The 23,666-nt window shown below is 49.1% G+C and overlaps 2 protein-coding genes across 3 annotated transcripts; both read left to right on the forward strand.

Moving 5' to 3' along the window:
* Positions 1-7,650, forward strand: LOC149852385 (uncharacterized). The gene is made up of 3 exons (XM_090028379.1): positions 1-483; positions 607-1,093; positions 7,592-7,650. Exons 1-3 carry the CDS (start codon positions 88-90, stop codon positions 7,648-7,650), a joined length of 942 nt encoding a protein of 313 aa, XP_089884505.1. The 5' UTR covers positions 1-87.
* On the forward strand, positions 7,411-23,205 carry LOC149852386 (zinc finger protein RFP-like). Of its 2 annotated transcripts, none has more exons than XM_090028659.1 (8): positions 7,411-7,463; positions 13,011-13,422; positions 18,644-18,739; positions 19,205-19,435; positions 19,664-19,686; positions 20,342-20,469; positions 22,240-22,299; positions 22,567-23,205. In XM_090028659.1, the coding sequence occupies exons 2-8, from the start codon at positions 13,015-13,017 to the stop codon at positions 23,151-23,153; spliced, it is 1,533 nt and encodes a 510-aa protein (XP_089884785.1). In that variant the 5' UTR covers positions 7,411-7,463; positions 13,011-13,014; the 3' UTR covers positions 23,154-23,205. The 2 variants fall into 2 exon arrangements, with proteins under 2 accessions (XP_089884785.1, XP_089884786.1); XM_090028660.1 differs by having other exon boundaries at positions 22,572-22,721.
* Positions 23,206-23,666: the final 461 nt, after the last annotated feature.

Raw genomic sequence — 23,666 nt, forward strand, 5'->3', positions numbered from 1 at the left:
GCGGGCGGGCTGGGAGGGCCAGGAGTGGGACTCCTGTACGGGTAGGACGTAGACACCACACAGGTCTACAAATAGCAGCTTAGAAGGATGTATACGAGGAGTGCTGCTAGGGCCTCTGCCCAGGGGGACAAGGCTAACCGGGGCTGGTCTGAGGCCTCCACCCAGACCGAGCCCATGGGGGAGCTGATGTCCCCCTACCTCCCGGCCTGCGGGGGATCCCCAGCAGGGCCGGGGGGGGCAGAGATTGGGAGCCCCCACACCTGTCCGGCAGGTGCCCGGCTTAGGGCTCTGGAGGCACAGGTGAGGGAGCTCCGGGAGGAGGTTAGCAGGCTGAGGGGGATCAGGGAGGCGGAGGAGGAAATTGACAGTTATTTCCTTTCCCTGCAGGACCAGGCACCCAAGGAAGAAGCAGCCCAGGGAAGGACCTCCACAGCAGAGTGGCAGACGGTCACAGCCAGGACCGGAGCGGCTCGCAGCGAGCAGGTACAAGCTTCTCCAGTCCGACTGGAGAACAGGTACGAGGCCTTGGCAACTCTGCAGGAGATGGAAAGGGAGGAGGAAACCCTTGGGCAGGAAGAAATGCCACATTCTTCACACTCCAAACAGATCAAGAGATCCGAGAGGACCCAGAAGAGGAGGAGACGCGTGCTCGTCATAGGCGATTCCATCCTGAGAGGTACGGAAGGGCCCATTTGTCGCCAGGACCCTTCAGCACGAGAGGTCTACTGCCTGCCTGGAGCTAAGATTCAGGATGTGACGGAGGTAATCCAGGCCAGGATCAAGCCCACCGATTACTACCCCATGGTCCTTGTCCATGTGGGTACTAATGATGCGGCCAGGAGAACCCCCGATCACCTGATGGCGGACTACCAGGCTCTGGGCGGCGTGCTGAGGGAATTTGGTGCACAGGTGGTATTCTCTTCCATCCTACCAGTGAACGGACGCGGAAGACGGCATGAGAACTGCATCCGAGAGACCAACTGGCGGCTTCGGAATTGGTGTCTCGAGGCAGGCTTCGGCTTCCTGGACAATGACCCACACATTACAACGAGGGACATGCTCAGCTGGGATGGGCTTCACCTGTCCCCCAAAGGTAAGCGTGTGTTTTCTTCCAGGTTGGCGGATCTCCTCCGGCGGGCTTTAAACTAGGCTCGTCAGGGGGAGGGGAAGATGAGGGTGGGGGAGGCTGTGGACCACCAAACCAGGTGGCATCCACAAGGACAGCCCAGCCTGAAGAAAGAGAGCTTTGGGAACGTGAAAGGCAGGGGGTGGACAGCAATACGGCACAGGTAAGGAACGGGAAGGTTAGAGACAAAAAGCCCTTTAGGACTTGGAGCGAGGGGGTAGCAAAAGCACCAGTCACAGGGCTCAAGTGCCTATATACTAATGCTAGGAGCATGGGGAACAAGCAGGATGAACTAGCGCTCCTGGTTGCACTAAACGACTACGACTTAGTGGGGCTGACGGAAACCTGGTGGGATCCATCCCACGACTGGGCGGTACATATAGAGGGCTATAGATTGTACAGAAAGGACAGAGTGGGGAAAAGGGGGGGAGGGGTTGCGCTCTATGTTAAGGAGCATTATACATCAACCCTCATCAAGACAGAATCAAAGGATGAGGAAGTAGAAGGACTGTGGGTTAGGCTACATGGGGGGCAAGGAGAAGGATTTGGTGGTAGGGGTCTGCTACAGACCCCCACATCAAGGGGAAGAAATAGATTTGGGGCTCCTGAGGCAACTCTCAGAGACCATAAAAGCTAAAGAGGCGGTGGTCATGGGGGACCTAAACATGGCGGACATCTGCTGGGAGACACAGACAGCAAAGTCCCACCGCTCACGCAGGTTTCTAATCTGTGTACAGGACCTCCACCTGACGCAGGAGGTACATGGTCCCACTAGGGGGAATGCCTTACTGGATCTGGTATTGGCAACGGGGGATGACATAGTAGGGGACCTACAGATCGGTAGCCATCTGGGGGACAGTGATCACCTAAAAGTACAATTCAACATAAGGCGTCGAGTGGGTAAGGTAACCAGTAGGGTGAATGTGCTGGACTTTAGGAAAGCTGATTTCAGCAAACTCAGGCGATTAGTGAAGGATGCACTGCAGAGTAGTAGTTTTGAAATGATGGGAGCCCAAGAAGGGTGGCTGTGCCTTAAGGAAGCTATCCTTCGAGCACAAAGCGAGACGATCCCCGTGCGAGGTAAAAGAGGGAAAGGGGCCAGGAGGCTTCCCTGGCTGACCAGAGAAATCCAGGGCAGACTAAGGGCCAAAAGGGGAGCACATAAAAAGTGGAAACAGGGAGAGATCACCAAAGAGGAATATACCTCTTCTGCTCATGCTTGTAGGGAGGCAGTTAGACAGGCCAAAGCTACCATGGAGCTGAGGATGGCAACCCAAGTAAAAGACAATAAGAAATTGTTTTTTAGATATATAGGGAGTAAAAGGAAGGCCCAGGGAGGAATAGGACCCCTGCTAAATGGGCAGAAACAACTGGTGACGGACAGAGGGGACAAGGCTGAACTCCTCAACGAGTTCTTCGCCTCAGTGTTCCTAAGCGAGAGGCATGACAAGTCTCTCAGTGGGAGTGTAGGGAGGCAGCAGCAAGGCACCAGACTTCCATGCGTGGACCCTGAGGTGGTGCAGGGTCACTTGGAGGAACTGGATGCCTTTAAGTCGGCAGGCCCGGATGAGCTCCATCCGAGGGTACTGAAGGCACTGGCCGACATCATTGCAGAGCCACTGGCGGGAATATTTGAATGCTCGTGGCGCACGGGTCAAGTCCCGGAGGACTGGAAAAGGGCCAATGTGGTTCCCATTTTCAAGAAGGGGAGGAAGGAGGACCCGGGTAACTATAGGCCAGTCAGTCTCACCTCCATCCTTGGCAAAATCTTTGAGAAAATCATCAAGGCTCACATTTGTGAGAGCCCGGCAGGACAAATTATGCTGAGGGGAAACCAGCACGGGTTCGTGGCAGGTAGATCGTGCCTGACCAATCTAGTCTCTTTTTATGACCAGGTCACAAAACGCCTCGACGCAGGAGGAGGGGTGGATGTTGTATACTTGGACTTCAGGAAGGCCTTTGATACGGTATCCCACCCCATACTGGTGAACAAGTTAAGGGGCTGTGACTTGGATGACTGCACAGTCCGGTGGGTGGAGAATTGGCTGGAGGGTCGCACCCAGAGAGTTGTGGTGGATGGGTCAGTTTCGACCTGGAAGAGTGTGGGCAGTGGGGTCCCGCAGGGCTCGGTGCTTGGACTGATACTCTTTAATGTCTTCATCAGCGACTTGGACGAGGGGGTGAAATGTACTCTGTCCAAGTTTGCAGATGACACTAAGCTATGGGGCGAAGTGGACACGCCGGAGGGCAGGGAGCAGCTGCAAGCAGACCTGGACAGGTTAGACAAGTGGGCAGAAAACAACAGAATGCAGTTCAACAAGGAGAAATGCAAAGTGCTGCATCTAGGGAGGAAAAATGTCCAGCACACCTACAGCCTAGGAAATGACCTGCTGGGTGGCACGGAAGTGGAAAGGGATCTTGGAGTCCTAGTGGACTCCAAGATGAACATGAGTCGGCAGTGTGACGAAACCATCAGAAAAGCCAATGGCACTTTATCGTGCATCAGCAGATGCATGACAAATAGGTCCAAGGAGGTGATACTTCCCCTCTATCGGGCGCTGGTCAGACCGCAGCTGGAGTACTGCGTGCAATTCTGGGCGCCGCACTTCAAGAAGGGTGCGGATAACCTGGAGAGGGTCCAGAGAAGGGCCACTCGTATGGTTAAGGGCCTGCAGGCCAGGCCCTACGAGGAGAGATTAGAGAAACTGGACCTTTTCAGCCTCCGCAAGAGAAGGTTGAGAGGCGACCTGGTGGCTGCCTATAAGTTCGTCAGGGGGGCACAGAAGGGAATTGGTGAGTATTTATTCACCAAGGCGCCCCCGGGGGTTACAAGAAATAATGGCCACAAGCTAGAGGAGAGCAGATTTAGATTGGATATTAGGAGGAACTTCTTCACAGTTCGAGTGGCCAAGGTCTGGAACGGGCTCCCAAGGGAGGTGGTGCTCTCCCCTACCCTGGGGGTATTCAAGAGAAAGTTGGATGTGTATCTAGCTGGGGTAATGTAGGCCCAGCACTCTTTCCTGCTTATGCAGGGGGTCGGACTCGATGATCTATTGAGGTCCCTTCCGACCCTAGCATCTATGAATCTATGAATCTATTTTCAGCGGTGCCTCAAGGGGTGGTAACTTTGCCCATGGATTTCTCCTAGGGCAGCAGAAACAGCTGGAAATGTGGGCAGAAATCAAAAGCCCCTTGGGTGCTTTATTCTTTGTTCAGAAACCAAAGCTAAACCTATTCTGCTCTCCCCTCAGAGCCATGGCGACAAGGGACCCTGAAGGAAGTCTGCAGGATGAAGTGACCTGCTCCATCTGCCTGGAGTTTTTCAAGGATCCTGTGATTTAACCTGTACGCACAACTGCCGCCAAGCCTGCATCGCTCAGTGTTGTGGGGAGGGTTGGACACAGACATCTCCTGCCCTAGATGCAGTCAGACCTTTCTTCATGGCAATCTCAACCCCAATGGGAGGCTGGCACGTGTTACAGAAATAGCCCAGCAGCAGAGTGCTGGCAGCCGCAGGAGCTGGCAGGGAGCAGGTGTGAGGCTCTGAAGCTCTTCTGGGAAACAGCAAATACTGACGTGCTCCATCTGTCCAGTCCCAGGCACACTGAGCTCACACTCAGTTCCCATCTGGGGGCTGCCCAGCAGTGCAAGGTAAGGAGGAGCTGGAGGGGCGGGGAGGCAAACTGAACAGCTAGCATTAACGCTTCCAGTACTGATGGATCTTTCTCTCCTACGGCTATGACTACAACTTCAGCACTGCACTCTGTGTGATTTCTATGGAAGAACCTGAATGTGCCTGCGAATACACGCACACATGCCAAGGCAACAGTCATTTGCGGATCAAGTCATTTATGTTAAATGACATTTATATTAATTATTTATGTTAAAAACAGATGTGTTTGGGGACACCTGTGTGCATGTTATATTAGTAAGTTGCCTGGAAATGTCTCTGTATAGTGAGGGTTGCATTTTAAAACAAGCTAAAAGTGATGTACGGCCTGAAGCTGATTCCCTATTCTTCCCAGATTGCTGTTCGTCATAGCTGTTCCACATTTGCAGGTTGTAGATCCTTATTCAAAAACCAAATGAAATAAAATAGACGTTGTTACCTGTCAGTTCCATGTTCTTGGGGAACCCTGACACAGGACACAGACCGTCTGACTCACAAAGAATCGCATTCCCCGCCCCCCCCAAAACAGAAACTGATTAAGATGCAGTGAGAGACACACCTAAAACCCTCCAGATAAGGGTGACAAAAGTGCAACAAGTGCCCTAGGTCTCATTTGCATCTGAGATGGGACCAGATGACCATTCATTTATATGAGAGATGGAGAACAGAAAACCTGAAGCAGAGACTGCAGTGAATTCTGGGATCAGCGAAGCAGGGGAGCACTGCATGATGGGGAACCTGTGCTCCAAATGCTAATCAACCCTTACACCCAGCTCAGCATGTATCAAACCAGTTCTAATCTGGATTTACAAAGGACTTCCCCCCCCACACACACCTCTAAGCAAAAGTAAGTTTATTGGGCATCTCGGGCCGTATATTCCCCGGTCCCACTATGGGAGGCCTATGTAAACTTAATTGGCTACAACTCGGTTGCCGGGTTAGGGAATGGTGAGGCAATAGACTGAGTCAGAGAGGGTATGGGCAACACTTGAACAATGGTACAGGGTTCATCACAGCGTCCAGCCCGTTGGAGCCCTGTCCACAAGTGTTGTCATACTTTTCCTGAGACGACTGGTGGAAGTCCTCTCCACAACAAGTTATGAACACTCCAATAATTGCCTTAAGTCTGTTAAAAGACTATAGTAAGATCTGGAAAAGTCATGCTAAGCTGAGGCTTGTTCACAGCAAGTAAAAATCCAAAAACCCTGATGCTGCAATCCATTGTTTCTGAAGACACCAATAGAGATCCCATCAAGTATATAATGTCAAGCTGGCTCCCAAGTAGATGTTTCCTGAGTATCAATCAAGTTCTTGAGATGTTCCACCCAGATAACCCCTTGTCAATAGAAAAGACAATTTGATTTACACTATTGAGAATGCTTGAAAGAAACTGAACTGGGGTATAAAAATCTGTAAAAGAAGCAGCAGTGTGTGTGCTGACACCACTCACTTTCTTCTGGAGAGGCGGCAGGAGGAAGATCATCTCCCTTCAAGGATCGTGCTGAGAACTTTGACCTGTCGGCTTTACAACCCGAGTGCCTTGGACTGGTGAGATCCCAGCTCTCTCTCTCTTTTCTCTTCTCTCCCTCTAAGCATAGATTTCTGAACTTGAACTGTATTAGTTAAGCTTGAGCTAAGTTTCCCCAAATACTTAGTGAAACCAGGGTATACTGTGACTGTTTGTGTTTGTTTTTCCTTTGCATGTCTATCACTACTAGTGTCAATATATATTTCATCTACTTAGCAATAAATAACTTTTATAGTCAAACTGGTGGTAACTGGGTATATTTTGCCTTCTTTACTTCTCTTTCCCCACTTGCTCTGCAGCAATGCCCCTCTTACCTAAGCTAAAGATCCCTGTGAAGCCCAGAAATACTGTGGGGTCTGCTCATCAAGAGACTAAAAGATTAGGACGTGCTGAGTTCAAAACACATAAGGGGATCAGCTTGTACAGGCTGATTGACCGAGTATGGCTCAGACGTGCCCATATGAACTGCATGCTGGCCCATGAGGGTATCATCTGGACACCCAGCCAGATTCAGAGGTATTCTGTTTAACTGTGTGCTTATGTCTGACTGTGGTTATTGTTGCTCTGATGAACTGATTCTTGGCATATGAGGGTGTCAGCCTGTCCATGCTGATCAACCCGGCCAGGTCAGGCGTGTCACGTTAATCTGTGTGTGTTTGTGTGTATGACTGATTTGGGGACTGGAGGAACCCAGCCCCACTGAACTGAGTCCTGCAAGATAGCTCCATTGGGGGTGAGGGCTTGCAGAAGGGAGAGATACAGCTCCATACAGAAACACAAGTAACACAAGCAGGAAATGTGATAGAATTACCAAGATCCTAGCCCTAATAAATGAGCACACCCCAAAGTAGCGGGCAAATCTGGTAACAACGTTGATCATCTTTAACATTCCTGTGATGGATCTAATGTGCAAATGCAAAGAGTGCAAAATGCTGGGACTGCATATACTTGACGACTCCTTTCACTACAGAGTTTATTTGTATAAAATGATAGGGGTAGGTCATTGTTCCCTTCCCAAAGGACAACTCGCTCAACAACTTTTCTTCCCTCAGGAACAAATTCAGCCTTAGTTGGAGATTCTGAAGGAAGAGAGAAAAGGCTTGAGGGGGAAGGAAAGTTGGAGACACCAGGAATATCAGGTTGGTGCTTATGGTTACTGGTGGTCAGGACAGCCGGGGAGGGAAGAAGGGGATGTGTCCTTCTCTGTGTGTTCGGGTGAAACTGTGCACACTGTTTTTTGACTGTGTGTTGCTGTGTGTGCTGGCAGGTGCCTCTGGGGAGCTGCTGGGCTGGTTTGAGTTTAAGCTACTGTTAACGCACAGCTGAGACCCAGGCACTGAGGATTTCAACTGAGGTGGTTGAACTTAGGTCTCCAGTGGCTGTAGGACTGCAGCAGGCTGCAGGTTCAGGGTCTGAGGGAGATAGGGCTGGAATGGGCCAAGTGGTAACTGAAGGCCAGATTTTGAGTCCAGCAATGCCAAGAATGGAAGGGGGAAGGGGTGATAAGGGACCCTGGGATGTACAGGAAGAGCTTGAGGTACCTGGATGGGCCGGAGGCACTGCTAAGGTGCAGGGGTCAGAGCAGCTTTCAGATCTAGGGATTAAAGTTAGGTCCCCAGAGGCTGAAGCAAAAGAAGGTGTTAGTAGCAGGCACTGGGAATCAGTGAATGACCTGGGAGAGGCTGGAAGCTACCATCAGCGGTGCATTTCTCTGCCAATCACCACCAAGGGGCAGGACTGCCACAAAATGACTGTGGAATGAGAACTTTATGCCATGATCAGCCCACAAAAATTGGTAGGTCCCTGTGGCAGGAAGCCACCTTTGTTTCTCCCCAAAATCTCTGTGCTGTGACAATGTGATTAGGATGGGCCCAGCAGAGGAGACGCACCTTTACCCTCTCTCTTTAGGTAACCTGAGCTGGCTACAGTCCTGAGGGAGGGGGGACACCTGCTCCCTCTGCCTCATGACTGGTATTCGCTACCTGGGTGGGGGGTTTCTACCTGGGGGGCTAGAGTCTGCCCGGCAACTGGTACTGTATTTCAGTTTGGTTGGCTGACAGCCAACCGGAGCTGGCCTCCACTGGACCAGGTGAACGAGGTCACAGGGGCTACATAATTAAGACTGCCCAGGAGGAGGAGGCAGGAGCCATGCGGGGGACTCAGAGGAGTTTTACCATCTGAAACTGGCTCTCTCCCCCAAAACTCACGAGCTAGGAACAGCCTGCCTCCAGAGGGGATCTCCGACAGCCTCAGGATGATGCTTGTGAGTAAGCTACTCGAGATCTAGTTAGATATATAGCTGGCAGTAACTCAGATGCGTGAACAAAAGGCTACCTCAGCCGGACTGTTTTGCTCTATAGGATTTCTGTGATATTGCTCAATCCTGTACCCTACTTTCACCCTACCCCTGTAATCAATAAAGTTCTCCTTTGTGACTGGTGTGGGAGACTTATTGAGAGGTGGGTCTAAATTATGCCTAAGAGACCCCTGCGGACTAAGGGAGCCTTTCCTTTTTGGCCCCTGACTTGGGGAAGTGCCCCAAGTCCCTGTACTGGGTCGAGTACCCGTAGGACTATTAGACCTGTGTTTCCCGGAGGACACAGGGCTGCAGTCCCTTCTTGGGGTGGTGGCAGCTATGTTATCCCCAGGCTAGCGAGTGTGGTCCAGGAAGGAGGACAGCCAGACGTGAGGCGCCCCCAGGGAGGCACTCGGAGCCTGGAAGGTGGTCGGGTGCAGGGAGGTGGGCGGCTCAACACAGGAGTGCCCCCTACTGGCCCGCCACAGTCCTGCCATGATTTAATAGATCCCCACAACCTATAGGCTCTCGCACCAATTCACTGACACCACCAGTTCCTCCGTTCCTCTTGGTGAGATTCTATTTTCCCCATTTCTATTCTGAAGTCACTTTGCATGGCTGGCTGCCTTATACAGTTCCATCTTAACTATGCAACCAACTTCTGTGGTGACTGAGCATGCTCGGGAGGGGTTGGAGATACATCTCAGGCCTGCAGGGACCACTTCCATCTCTCACACATCTGGAAGCATGTTGCGAAGAATTCCAATATCTCCAATAGCCCCAAGACTGGTGCATAAATGCCACTTTTCTAGTACTGTTCCTGATGTTGTAGTAGTGATGGTCCCGGAATTACAGAAGAGGCAAGGCTTTCTTAGGGTGATTATCTTTTATTAGACCAACTGCATAGTTGGGATGGAGTTAGACCAGCTTTTAAATGTAAGACATTCTTCATCAGGTCATTCTTTCTAGTGAGTGTTTAAGTGTGATTCTACCTCCCTGCTGCTTCTGACTGTTACTGTATGTACACATGTACATACTAAGAGCATTTCTACTAAGTACCCATCCCTGTTTAAACACTTGGGGGCCAGAATAAGGTAACTGTGCAGCACCTGAACTCCTCAGCAGCCTTACTGGACCTGAAGCCCACAAAAGGACTCAGTGTAAGGGCCTGGGGTCACAGCCAGTTAGGCCACTGAAGGAAAGCAGGGCCCAGGGGCTTGGTCAGAGTTCAGGATACAAATGACCAGATCTGGAGGGAAACCAGAGGCAGACTCCACATCACAGGTCACAGTCATAGTCCGGGAATCAGATAGTGAATTACCAAATGCAAAGAATAATCCACAGGTTAAAGTTTGACGATAGAGCCAAGTAGAATGAGGAACCAGGAAATAGAGCCGTGGGGAAATCCCCAACTAGAGTCTGCTAACAGTACCAAGATCATGGCCAGGAATTGGGAAAGCCAAAGAACACAGGCACCAGGAAGCTAGCCTAAGCAGAATAGGGTCAGAAATGTTGCTGAACCAGTACTTGGTGTCACCATTGGAGCTAAATGCATGGACAGCCTTCTAAACACACAGCCAGGAAGCCAGTATCTGGGGCCAGATTGTCAGTTTGTCGGCCAGAGATTCAAGACAAGTGTGGTGGCCTTAGACAGTTCACTCAGACTGGGCCACCTGATTGGGGTCCCTGACACTCAGTGGTCATGGCCAGCAGTAGGGAAGGCATCAAGTGGTCATACAAGCACAGCTAAGCCAGGCAGCATTAGCAAAGGCTACTCCCAAGAGTAGACTCTGGTGAGACTGAGTACTGTTAGGTTCAGGACAGGCACGCTGTTTGTAGGGCCCAAGGGTGCCTGGCTCCAAGTTAGGGGCTAGACAGAGACTTAATGGCAAACAGGCAAGGCTAGTAGCAGTCCAGGAAGACAGGTAGGGAGAAGAAGCGGGGGGCACCAGGAGCAGGAAGTGGCAACTGTAGGTGGATGAACAGTGGTCCAGGGAGAAGGGTGGGAGGACCAAGGGAGGACTGAGTGCAGAGCGACCAGGGAGCAGTTTTCAACCTAAGCAGGAACCCAAGAGTTGCGCCTGATAGAAGCTACTGTATATGCAGTAGGAGCCCCAGCTCTGGCACTAACAAGCTGCAAGAGCCTGGGCAGTGCCAAGAACGTGTCCAGAGAAAGGCAACGGCTTACAGCTGAGAGCCCCATTCGAGCTTGGAAGCCTTCCTCAACCACATCTGCCTCCACGGCTACTGCCTGTGGGCAGGGGCTGAGGTGTGTCTCAGGTATGGCCCATCTTCAGAAGCCCTCTGGAAGGAGGACATATTGCATGAGCCCCAGGGACTGAGCAGCCCTGCCTCTGCCCCACGGCTGGAGAGGTGCCCAGCATGTAGGAGTAGGAGTTTTCCCTGTGAGACAGCGTTGTTTGCAGAGAGCAGCATTGGGGAGTGGGAAAGCATCTCTTTGACAGGACTCATATAATTTATTATTTTCTTTCAACCATTAAAGATTTCAAAAATTGTTATTTCTTTAGGTGAATACATGTTATCATTTTTAATCATATGCTCTATATGCCTCAGCTGTGTTGATTGTTCCTGTCTATCTCCTTTGTATTTCATTATAATTTTGCTGTTAAATACTCAAAAAAATAAGTGTAAGTAAATCTTAAGTTTAGTGGGGTGGGCTCTTCACCTCTTCCTTGCTTCCCACAATATCTCTGGAGCTCACTGCTGGGCTGCTGCTGTGGTTTTGCTGCCAGGAGAGGAGTGCCTGTGGTTGGGGGCACTAGCTAAATGGAAGACGTTCCAGAGCTGGATGGCATTACTATATAGGAGGGTAGATACAGGTTAGATTCTTCCACCTGTGGACTAGACACCCTTGTGTATGTATAATGGGGACATTTATGTGCCCCTGGAGGGGAAGAGGAATAGCCTTTGCACTTCAGTCCTATAGAGCACATTTATTTGCACTCTCCATTTTGCCATGGTGTAATAGGTGCCCTAATCTGCCACAGGTAAAGTAGGAGGACCGCAATGGCTAATATTCTGCTGCTGCAAAGGCTGTTAAAATATACTCGAGCGATCCAAGGAAGAGGGCCATGCCTTCTGCATCAGAGGAAGGCAAAAACCCTCACAGTGCATACCAATCTGACTGTTGGGTAAAATTTCTTCCTGACCTCCAATATGGAAGTCAGTCTGACCCTAAGCAGAGAGGCAAGACCCTCTAGCCAGGAATCTCTGATGTAAGTCCCAGCAGAAGCATTGGCACACTCCAATCAAAATCCCCAACCTTGGCTGCAGCCAACACCCAATGCCTCTAAAGAAGGCAAAAAAAAATACCCAGACACATGGCAGGAGGAGGGGAAAAAATTCCCTCCTGGCCCCATGCAGGAACCAGCAAAGCCCAGAACATGGGAAATACTCACAGTAGAACATAGGCATAGATAGCTACATCTGGCACCGGCAGGACAAGCCCCTGCCACGCTGCTTCTTGCTGATGGTGGCTGAGCTAGCTGCTGACAAAGTGGCAGGGGGTCTCCAGGAGGGGGTCTCTGAGCTCCCACCCTGGTGCAGCACCCCTGGACCCCCAGCCCAGGCTGCCAGCTCTGGCCTGCACTGCCTGGCACCCAGCTTTGAAAGTCCCCAGCACTGCAGCAGTCTCTGTCAAACTGACAGGAGCATGATTGATGTGGGTGTGGGGGGAGGCTGTTGGAGGGATTTCAAGCCCCCTGCCCAGGTCCGGCACTCCCAGGGACCACCCGTATCAGGAACCCCACCCCCACCCCACAACCCAACCTGGGGAACTGGGTCCCCAAACCCCCAGCCTGCCCACTCACCCACTCCTCAGACAAGCGCAGGGGGAGGGGAGGGAGGAACTGGCCAGTGATCAGACCTTGGTGGGGTCCAGCCACCCACCTGCCTCCACCACAGTACAAGGAAAGTCTCATCTTCCCCCTCACAGGGGGAGGCAGCCAGGCTCCCAACTTGGTGGGCACTGTGGCTCAAAGCTTGGAAATGGCAACAGGGATCGGTGAGAAATCAGAAAGCAAGGGGGACTGAGCAGATCATTGTTGACTGAAACCCAGTTCTGTATTTGGTGGGTTTTTATTGTCTCAGGCATTTGGCTTTCAGTGGTTTTGTTCAGAAATGCTCTGGAAATTGTCATGTAACTATTTAAGAAGGTTTTGTCTTTTGCTTTTTCTTTCATGAAACTAGCCCCTTTCCTTCACAAAGATTAGAGAGCAATAACTTTAACTAGGTCATTCGTCTCCTTTATATCCTGCCAATTCAGCAGACCATAAAAGTCCTTCCAGAACAGAAGCACTTAGCTCTATTTAATACTGAGTGCATTTGAAACCAGGAGCATAAAACAAACTCTGGGTTACTCTCCCTTTAGATCCATGGCCACTGAGAACTCAGTAGAAAATCTTCAGGAGGAAACTACCTGCTCCATCTGCCTGGACTTTTTCATAGATCCAGTGATGGTTATTGACTGTGGGCACAACTTCTGCCATACCTGCATCACCCAGTGCTGGGCGAAGGCCAACACAGATGTTTCCTGCCCTCAGTGCAGACAAATCTGTTCCCAAAGGTCCCTCTGGCCTAACCGGCAGCTCAAGAATGTTGCAGAAATAGCCAAGAGGCTGAAAAAGCAGGCAGCTAAAGAAGCAGGAGGGAGGAGGTGTGAGAAACGCGGGGAAGCTCAGAAAATCTTCTGTGAAGCAGACCAGATGCCGATATGCCAAGAATCTCAGGTACACAGAGCTCACCCTGTGGCTTCCATCCAGGAGGCTGCCCAGCAGTACAAGGTAAGGAGGCTCTGGCTTGGGTCTGACTGCTTGGCTGGGTTTGATTAAGTTACCTTTATATCTGGCTCTTCCACTGCTACCCCCTCACTGTATCACTGCACTCATTTCTATCAAAGAATCTGCACATACGCATTCACTTGTCCGGCAAGAGAGAGCGAGCTTTGTTTGACGAGGTGCTTTTGTTTCAAATATTTTTTGTTAATAAGCTGATATTTCTAGTTCCCCGTTCTTCCCAAAACTGTCAAACTGTTGCTTATTTGCAGTTTGGAGATTCTTCATTTAAAATCCTCAGTGGAATAGAAACATGTCAAACATTTTGTCAAATAAAATTTTTAGCAATTTGTATTTGAAAATCATTTGCAGATTTTTAATAGAAGGAATGGGATATGGAATGGCTGCAGAGAACAGTATTTTATGGATGCTTTCATATTAGCCTTCCACCTCCAGAATATGAATTTGATCTTGCAGGCAGTAAGAGCAGGAAAAATATGGCAAATATAATTTTTCTGATTATTGTTCTGCTCTTTGGTGATATGACAGCAGTACTCTACAAACCTACAAGGCACAGTGGGATCTATTCATACTGGTTAGTAATTGAAGGCAAATATGCAGGGCCTAACTGAAAGCATCATGTAACTCTGACTGGTTCATGCTGATATGCATAGGGACACAAGAAGGTTTACATATTGCTCTACTCCCATATACTATAGTTGCTGTGGCCAGTAATTTGATTAGGTCCCCTTTCTTTTTCAAATTCTGTGGTTTTTGCAAATACCTTGGATGCCTCCATTGAAAGAATGGGTATTTGAAATGTCATTTATAATACTACTGCTATATAAAAGTTCCATAGGGGAGGCCTCTGGGGAGAGACTTGAAGACTGACCATTGTGAATATTCCCATGATCAAGCTGATGTGCAGGTGCAATGAGTATATTGCTGGGACTGCACAGATTTGAGTTCACCATACCTGTTCACACCACCCTGCACATGCCACCCCAGAAATGCAGGAGTAAAGCCACTCGGAGGCCTGATTCTTACTGCCCTTTTCCCTTGCTTCAGTAAGTGCATATCAAAATGTAAGTGCATAGCACCCAGTAAGTGCATATCACCCAGAAGCCAAGGATGGGTAGGATCCATTATAAGAACATCTTACTGGGAGGTCACAGATAAAATTAGCAAGAACTCAGATATTAAACAGATGAGAAAGTCAGAATGCAGGTTGACCAACACCCTTTCTGCCAGATCAGAGCCTCCAAGTTTAGGCTCCATCCAGAAGCAGCCACTTGTTCTTCTCCATATCCAAGTAAGGGCATGGCTGGGGGCTTCCTCTCAATAGTAAGTGGAACTAAAATAGCACTGTTGCTTAGACTTCACACCATTAGTTACTTCAGTCCAGTTCTGTGTATGGACTCTCTCTTATAGGTGTAGCATTGACATATTTTTGTATGTTAAAACAATTCCTTATTGCATCCAGGTAAAGCCATCAAACACTCTAAAGTGTCCAGATTTAACCAAAGTCATTTAATTAAACCTGTCTTATTTAATCTGGTGAAGAAAAATGTGAATGACAACATTCTGCTTCTCTCTACTCCCCTCATCTCCCCACTGATTTTTACATTCAAATTCTGGTATTGTCCTGCCATCAGGCCTTTCTGAGGGGAGAAAGGAGTTTTAGGTTTGAGAGTCTGAGTTAAAGCAAGGCAATGAAAATGGGGAATCTGGTAGGAGAAATTCATCTTTATTCAGGCTCTTTACGACTCTTCTCTTTTAGTGTTTGCTTGGAGACAGCTACTGTGCATTAGAAAGCTTGGCAGGAAACCTCTGCGTAAAGCCTCAGTTCACTTGCCTATTCAGCAGAGGGACTCAAAAGCCCAAAGCTCCCAGTCTGGAGCCATTTAAAAATGTTACTCAGCAAACCCCTGAAAACAGACAGAAGGGCAGCTTCTCTGGAACAGTAAAAGATCAGACTAGAGAGTGTTTTAAATACATACAACCCCCCGGGCTGATTTGCTTTGTGATGAAGACAACAAATAGGACACTACCCGGGTCAATCTGGCCTGCACTCTGCAGGGCTGGATGTCAGACCTGACATATATGTAGATGTAGTCAGTGCTTCCTCCTCACCATTCCCATTTCCAAACTCCAACATAACTGAGGTATACACAGGGTAGGACAAGCCCCTTTCTTCCATCATCTGCCAGTACATGCTTCAAGTCCTGCATGGGCCAGCACTGCATATCTCCACTGGCAGGTGTGTGACAAGGGACTTAGAGGAGGTACAGCTGCTTTCTGGTGTCTAATCTTCCTCCAGTCTGTACTTGGGGGGTTTATAGTCATCCCAATCACAGGCAGTAACAGCACAGGTCCCATGTATGCAGGGCAGATAAAAATTGATACTTTTAAAAATAAAAAATCAGATTTATTTTTAAATTCAAAAAGGATTTTTTTAAATAAGATTTTTTAAATTTATGATTAAATTTTCCTTTTAAAAAAATAAACTGTCTTAAAGTGAAATTTGAATTTAATACAGCATAGGCTAAGGGTATCACATCTCGGCCTCTTGAAGGCTCAGATCAAGTGTAGTAATCTATTAAAATAATTTAAATAAAATATGTCAAGTCAATGAGCCTCTAGTAAAAATTCTGGAGTTAAAAGCTGATTTTCTTCCATATAAGTATGAAAAGGGGAAAAATAGCTTCTGAGGTCAAGCTTTAAAAATATGTCACAATATTTCATGTAGTAGGGGCTTGACCCTGCAAAAGATTCAGGGTCAATACTACTGGATGCAAAGGGTCAGCAGAGACATCACAGGTTTTGGACCCTGGCTTCTGACTTCAGCAGACACAGTCATGACTGCTTACAGACATTAAAAAAAACAACAAAAAGAAACTCACGGAAAAGCCCAGCACTTCACTTTAAACTTGGCATGCCCCTGTGCTGAGCCCAGTGCACATGAATGACGAGTGCCGCTGGAGGCTGGGGGGTCATGGCAACTGCCCGCAGGCAGTGGTAGCACGGGGGTGTGGCGGTGGCAAGCAGGGAGCTCTTGCAGGCGGCCGCAGCAGTGTTGGCGACTGGGGGGCTGCAAGCCTGTTGGTGACCACCCACAGACACTGCTGGCAGTGATCGACGACCACCTGCAGATGCCACTGGTGAATTGATGACTGCCCGCTGGTGCTGCTGGCAGCGACGGCGGTGCCCAGTCACAGGGGGTGCATCGCCAATCTCAGGGGGTGCACCCTTTACATGTTGCCACTGCCAGTGCATCCCCAGAAGAGGAATCACGTTAGTTGGACCCAGCTTGCCCAACCTCTATACAGATAGGGAATATTAGTGGAGGTTTTCTTGGCACTTTTATCTAATAGCTGATTGAATCAAAAAGCCCTGCTGAAGCACCTATGCAGATACTGCAGAGCCAGGTCAAACTAACACGTTGCTTCTTCTGGAAAACCGCTCCCTCCCCGCTTTTTTTAAATCTTTGTAAGCAGCTTATGTGTACTCCTTGATCAGGTTTATCCACTGAACCTACCTGGATGGTATCAGACTCCTGTTTTATTCTGTCTATGTGAGTTCCGATTAGCTGGCCTTCCCTGCCTCAGTCACATCTCCAGCACTCAGTGCCTTTTACAGTGCCCACCCCAGCCCCAGCCTGCAGTCCATGCCACACCATGCCACGCCATGCCAGCACCCAGAGCACTGCAGTACCTGCTACTCTCCAGCGTGGCCTGGCCCGCAGGTGAAGGGGTGAGGGTGAATCCAGGGTCACCCCAGCTTGCAGCAGGGAAGCCAGGTGTTTAGGGGACCTGGTATAATTAAATTACTGGAGAACATTATCAGCCAAAAAAGGCTGCTAGCTAATAATGTTAATTTTCCTTTTTTGGTGCTGATCTGATATACAACCAATACATTGGTGCACCCTTATTAGATATCAGGAAGAATTTTCTCACTAGGAGGGTAGTGAAGGATTAAAAAAAGTTACCTGGAGAGGTGGTGGAAACTCCATCCTTGGAGGTTTTTAAGACCCAGTTAGACAAAGCCTTGGCAGGGACCATCTAGTTGGGGGCTGGTTCTGCCTTGAGCTGGGGGTTGGACTAGATGTGACCTCCTGAGGTCCCTTCCAACCCCAGTTTTCTATGATTCTGAGAGAGAGCAGGGTAAGGACCGCCTCTTCATTTGGACAGTTTCATTCAAAGCTGAGAAGTGGATTGGGAGCTGAAAAAGCAGGGAAGTTTGGTTTTCTCTTCAGGTCTATGAAAAGAAAAGGGGAAGAGGATGAGATTCATGAGTTCTAAAACCTTGAAAGAAATGTCTATTAAAACCGTTAATACCACCATCTAATACATTAGTTATAAATGTGCACCATGTTTGATTAAAAAAAAAGTTTTCTGTATCCAAAACGTTAAAGTTTTGTTTAATAATTTTTATTAAATTCAAGTTGCGATCTTGATACAAATATGAGCAAAAAATTAATCAGCTAGTGAATAAGAAATATTTCACCAGTTGAGAAATCCTACATTTTAGTACAACAATCCAAATGTTAAACTATATATTTAATATATTTTAAATATATTAATATAGTGCATGTTAAAAAATATTATGCATGTACTATATTAATGTGAATATATTGTATTGATACATTAAATATTTTAATATGGGTGTGTGTGTGCATGTATGTGCATGTATAATTTGTGTACTTAGGAAACATACGTACCAAATTTACTGTAAGAACTGTATTTACCTATACATCAACATGTTTTGATTGCTATATCAAACAGTGAAAATACACCTTTCTTTTTAAAAAAGAACACAAAATACAATGAGAAAGTTGATAAAAATCAATTCTTTAAATTCATTTTTTTTGGCTTGCTGATTTAAATCATGACTTAAATCAGCAATGATGTAAATGAACTTGATTTAAGTCAGTCCACCCTGCTTGAATAAGCCCTCAGTGAAGGCTGCCCTTTGGTCTGAGTCCCTGACAGCTGGCTCCTAGATTGTCCAGCCTTATTGATCCTGATGTTAATGATTTAGTAGCCCAGCTAGGTAGCAAAGAGGAACTATGTTATAGATGGCCACTCCCAGACAGTGCTATTAGTTGCTCCTGCCACCAAATGCCATTGTATTGTATCCAGGCAACAACCTTGGTTATGCCTGTGAATAAAAGACTCCAGCTGTCCCCTTCCCAAAGGGCAACTGACCCATGGAAATTTCCTTCCCTCAGGAACAAATTCCGACCCAGCTGGAAATTCTAAGGGAAAAAAGAAAAAGTCTTGAAAACCAGAGAGCAAAGGAAAGTCAGAAACACCAGGCCTGTCAGGTTGGTACCACTTATGGTTACTAGTGATCAGGAAGGCCTGGGAAGGGGTAAAGGGGATGTCTCCTTCTTGGTGTGCTTTGCAGAATCCTACGTCCTGTTTTGTGACTGTGTGTTGCTATGTGTGGGGGGCAGATGCATGCAGCCAGGCCTTGCCAGCCCACTCAGCTGCAGTGAGGGGGATGCTTTCCTTGGGGCAAAATCAATAACTCCCCCTTAAATGAGGTTCTAGCCTGTTGGACTGCAGAAAACCCTTCCAAACTCAGACTGCACAGACGCCAGGCTGGATGCTGCAGTTTGCTACCAGACAGGTTGAAGGCAAGGGAGCAAGTCAGCAGCGCAAACAGCCTGGGAGCTTTAGTACTCTGATTCTTCCATGAATCAGGCCCCCAGGACCTTATACAATATCCCCTGACTCTTTCCAAAGATCCACCCCTCCCCTACCTGGTTTCTCTCTGTTTATGACAGGAGAAGGCAGCAGCTGAGAGGAGGAAGATTGTGTCTCAGTTTGAACAATTGCACCAGTTCCTGGTGGAACAAGAACAGCTCCTGCTGGCCCAGCTGGGAGAGCTGGAGAGGACCATTGGGAAGAATCGGGAAGAAACTGTTACCAAACTCTCCAAGGAGATTGCCCGTCTTAACAGCCTGATCAGAGAGATAGAGGGAAAGTGCCAGCAGGCAGCCAGTGACTCCTTGCAGGTGAGACATTATACCCCTTGGATCCCTGTGCAGTGAAGCAAAAGCTCTGAATCATGGGCCTGGGTGGAGGAACCACTAGACCGGGGCTTATAAACAGGGTACACTTATCTAGGTATTTGCAAGTGGCACTCAGAATCTAAGGGGAGTGAGTCAAAATTATCTTGGTCTCCAGAGTGTAGCAAGTAGCACTGAGCTCTCTTCTCCCTTTTTTCTTTCTCTACCTCCCAGGACATCAGAAGGACGCTGAACAGGTATGCAGTTCATTCTTACACCCCATATTGGGAAGAGGCCTGGACGTGGTATGACAGCCAGATCTCCCCAGGGCACTGCAGCACAGCACGTGGGGCAGCTTCATTATTAGGATAGTGATCTTTGATGAAGTTCCTATCCTAAGGTTATTCCTTTTTAATACAAACCCCGGGTACTGATACCACATTTACTTGAATCTAAGACAACTTCAAATTTAAGATTCCCTCTCAATAATTAGATTCTATACATAAAAAATATACAGGTTTTGTTATACTTTTTATGCGTAGAATCCAGTCATGGGAGGGTTGCCTTAAATTCGTCCATCCTGCTACTATACTGGGGAAAGAAACAGCAAGAATCTGGGCCTTTCTCCCCTTGGCACCTGCAGAGTCATTTCAGCCAAGAGAGCCAAGCCAGCTTGCTATGGAATCTCAGCTACTTTCTGATCCCAAGGAATGTCCTGGATAGTTTGGAGATAAAGACCTTAAGTTGGCTCAAGTGGAAGGGACTGGCACTGCCACTGTCTGTGCTGCACCTGCCCTGGGCCAAGGTACATGGTAGGAGCCATCCAGGTCCCTCCACAGCAGTGTCACTGCCATGGAACTGAGTTACTGGAGGGAACACAATAATACAGAACTGTTTTTTTCCCCCCCCCAGGTACCAGAAAGCAGCAAGCAGGGGCAGTTACCCCCAAGCTGAGGCAGTTACCCCCAAGCTGGAAACAAGACTCAGCAAGTTGTCTGAACAACATTTAACTCTGCAGGAGACTTTGAGGAAGTTTCAAGGTACCAAAAGGGATCTTGGGGTGGGAAATTGGCAGGGTTTAGGCCCTACTACCTGGAGGAGGCTTGAACCTCTCTCTACCCTCCCACCATACTCATCTAGTGGGTGCAACACGAGTTATATATTATTCAGGCCCCTCTTTGGCACTCCCTTTGAAGTTGCCCTCCTGGGCAGTCATGAGCAGGAGCAGCGTGCAGCTTGGGGCTCAATAAGGTGGTTGCTGGCCAGGAAGAAAAGGGCCCTGCATTTTAGCCTAGACCCCTGTTCCAAGAGGGGCAGAAGCTTCTCTTCTGTGCTGCTATAGTAGGACGGTACCTGCAGGGCCCCATGATGAGCATTAGAGAAAGGCCCAGCTAGTGGCTGACCTGTGGTGTGGGGGTTAGAGTGCTATGTTAGGCACTCAGCAACACCCATGTTCCACCCCTAGTTCTAGTGGAGACCTAAAAACTAGGGCTATGTGAAATTTCACTAGGTGTTTCTTTCAAAGCTGTTTTGGCATGTTTTGAGCTTGAAACAGTGAAGTCAAAATGAAACAAAATTCTCCAAAAGGAAACAAGGGCACTTGAAACATTTTGAAGCTGGGCTTACTTGGCTTCAGTGCCAGTCCCAGGTGGCTACAGCAGCCTCCTCTCATCCGGCATGCAGCTCTGGAGGCCTGCACCCCTAGGAGGGCTGCGGGGCTGTGCCAGACTCCTCCCAGGGGTGTGGGCCCCTTGATCTGCATGCCAGATGAGAGGAGGCTGCCTCTGTCACCCAGGGCCAGCAGCAGCAGCAATCTTTCCCGTCACTGGGTACAGGTTGTGGCCAGCGCCAGTCCCAGGTAGCAGCGGCAGCCTCCTCTCATCCAGCATGCAGATCCGTGGGCCTGCACCCCTGGGAGGAGTCTGGCACAAGCCCTCAGCCCTCCTGGGGATGCGAGCCCTTGGATCTGCGCACCCGATGAGAGGAGGCTGCCACTGCCAGTAAGTGTCAGGAATTGTGTTTTGAACAGTTTGAGGTGCAGTTTTCCAGAAATCTCTGCACCAACCCCCTGAAACTTGGCAAGCTTCATACCCTCAGAAGGGGCTACTATCCCTTCATTTTTCATCCAAATCAGGCAAGAAATGACAAAGTTTTAGGCATTTTCATGATTCCCCATTATAGCCTATGGGCAAAATGTCAAAACAGCGAAACAGTTTCGATGAAACGAAATGGGACAGTGCTTCAAAACGAAACAAAATGAAACACTGTCCCTTGGAAACAGTGAAATGGACGTCAACATGAAATGATGGTTTTTTGCACAGCCATACTAAAAACCGAGAACCCAGCTTCCTAGGCCCTGAGCTAAGGGGTCAAAAGAGCAGTACAGGCACGCGCACACACGGTCTGTGTGTTCCTGATGCTATGGCCAGCTGCCACAGATTTTGTCCAGCTTATTCTCAGACATGCAAACCTGCTCCATATTTGTAAGGGTTGCACGTATGTGCCATCCCAATGCTGAACATGATCACTCCTTCCTTAGAGACATCTCCTCTTCCATTAGGGCGAAACTGAACATGGGGGACTGGTATAGCAAGTCCCAGGAACAAAGCATTTGGAATTGGCTCAGGGGTGGCAGGGAGCTGCTCCACTATCTTCTGTGGATACAATAGCAGCAGCTCCTTGAAGCTGGGTCAGAGCTGCCATGGACTCTGCTCAGTCACAGGTGCTCAGGACAGAGGGAGGAGCTGAGCCAGGAGATGTCATTACCCAGCCAGCACTACATTTCAACTCTATGATACTTTCTTTTACAGGTAATCTGCCATTCAGCTTGGAGAAGGGCAGAAGGGACCATCAGGGATCATACAGCTGGGGTAAGTGCTAGAGTAGAATGTCCTTATATATACAGAAATTTCCCAAATGCTCCCCTCCCTTGAGAAAAGAAACACTCTCACAGCCCAGCACTGCCCCAGTGCCAGGCTGAGGAGCTGCGAATCCATCTGTGCTCAGGGACCAGGGCAGAAGCAGCTCCTGGACCCATGATGGTTTCAACCAGAATGGGGCTGCTGGGGAGGATGAGGAATGGCCCCCACCTGCCTCAGGGCTGAGCTCTGCACTGACGCTCTGATTCTCTCTCCCAGTTCAGGTGACTCTGGATCCACACACGGCTCATCCCCGGGTCCTCCTCTCTAAAGATCAAAGAAGTGTCAGATGGGCAGTAAGACAGCAGTGTCTGCCTGACAATCCTAAGAGATTTGACTTGCAGTTCTGTGTGCTGGGCTGTGAAGCATTCACCTCGGGGAGACTCTGCTGGGAGGTGGAGGTGGGGAAGGGAAGATTCTGGGCCATGGGGGTCGCCAGGGAATCTGTGAGGAGGAAGGGAGAGATCAGACCTAACCCTGAGGAGGGGGTCTGGGCTGTGCAGCGATGGTTGGATCAGTTCCGGGCTCTCACTGCTGGTGGTCCCACCCCCCTGTCCCTGCACCGGGTGCCCAACAGGGTGCGGGTGTGTCTGGACTGTGCAGGGGGGCAGGTATTGTTTCTCAATGCTGATACCGAGGCCCCAATCTTCACCTTCCCACCAGCCTCATTTGCTGGGGACAGAATCCAGCCCTGGTTCTGGCTGTGGGAGGTGGGATCCCAGCTCAGCCTGAGCCACAGAGATGGGAGGGGCACAGACCTCCCACTGATAGTGGTAAATGATAAAACTCACATCTCCTGCTCTTGATAACCCATGGGGAACTCACTCTGTGATCCTGGAAACTTCAACAGGTTAAAGGATATGTTCTGCCCGCTGCAGGTGTGACTGAATCTGTCCATCTGTGTCCTCTATTGCTCTGGAGGACTCCAGTAGGGCTGGCAGAGCAGTTTGCCCCTAGGGAATCCCCCTACTTTGGAGAAGACCTCCACTCCCTGAGTACAGAGCATCCCGTCATGAGACCTCCCTGCAAAGTCACCATTGGCAGCCTTTAGCATGGGAGGCCCCTGCTGGGAGCTGATGTCTATGTGAGACAGTTTGGGGTGGCAGGTTTTGTTGTGCCATGGACTTACCCTGGGGAGCTGCTGGGCTGCTTTGAGTTTGGTTCGGTTTTAGCAGGCAGCTGAGGGCATGGGTTGGTTTTAGTGGGCATAGGTTGGGGATTTCCATGGAAGTGCAGCTGGCTGTTTCCCTTCATGCAGCAGGAGATGTTTTATTTAATGTGTATGTAACCCAGGTGTGCCCTATTCTCAGTTGAATGGG

This window comes from Crocodylus siamensis, chromosome 15 (genome assembly GCF_052110815.1).
Source record: "Crocodylus siamensis isolate JL-2025a chromosome 15, ASM5211081v1, whole genome shotgun sequence".
Lineage (NCBI taxonomy): Eukaryota > Metazoa > Chordata > Crocodylia > Crocodylidae > Crocodylus > Crocodylus siamensis.

What these genes read in the sequence shown, in the direction of transcription:
- LOC149852385 (XM_090028379.1), top strand. Translation starts at nt 88, where the DNA reads ATGTATACGAGGAGTGCTGCTAGGGCCTCTGCCCAGGGGGACAAGGCT. An exon ending in GAGCGGCTCGCAGCGAGCAG is followed by an intron (nt 484 to 606) that starts GTACAAGCTTCT and finishes CACTCCAAACAG; the next exon opens with ATCAAGAGATCCGAGAGGAC. An exon ending in GCTTCACCTGTCCCCCAAAG is followed by an intron (nt 1,094 to 7,591) that starts GTAAGCGTGTGT and finishes GTGTGCTGGCAG; the next exon opens with GTGCCTCTGGGGAGCTGCTG.
- LOC149852386 (XM_090028659.1), top strand. Translation starts at nt 13,015, where the DNA reads ATGGCCACTGAGAACTCAGTAGAAAATCTTCAGGAGGAAACTACCTGC. An exon ending in AGAAACACCAGGCCTGTCAG is followed by an intron (nt 18,740 to 19,204) that starts GTTGGTACCACT and finishes TGTTTATGACAG; the next exon opens with GAGAAGGCAGCAGCTGAGAG. An exon ending in GACTTTGAGGAAGTTTCAAG is followed by an intron (nt 20,470 to 22,239) that starts GTACCAAAAGGG and finishes TTTCTTTTACAG; the next exon opens with GTAATCTGCCATTCAGCTTG.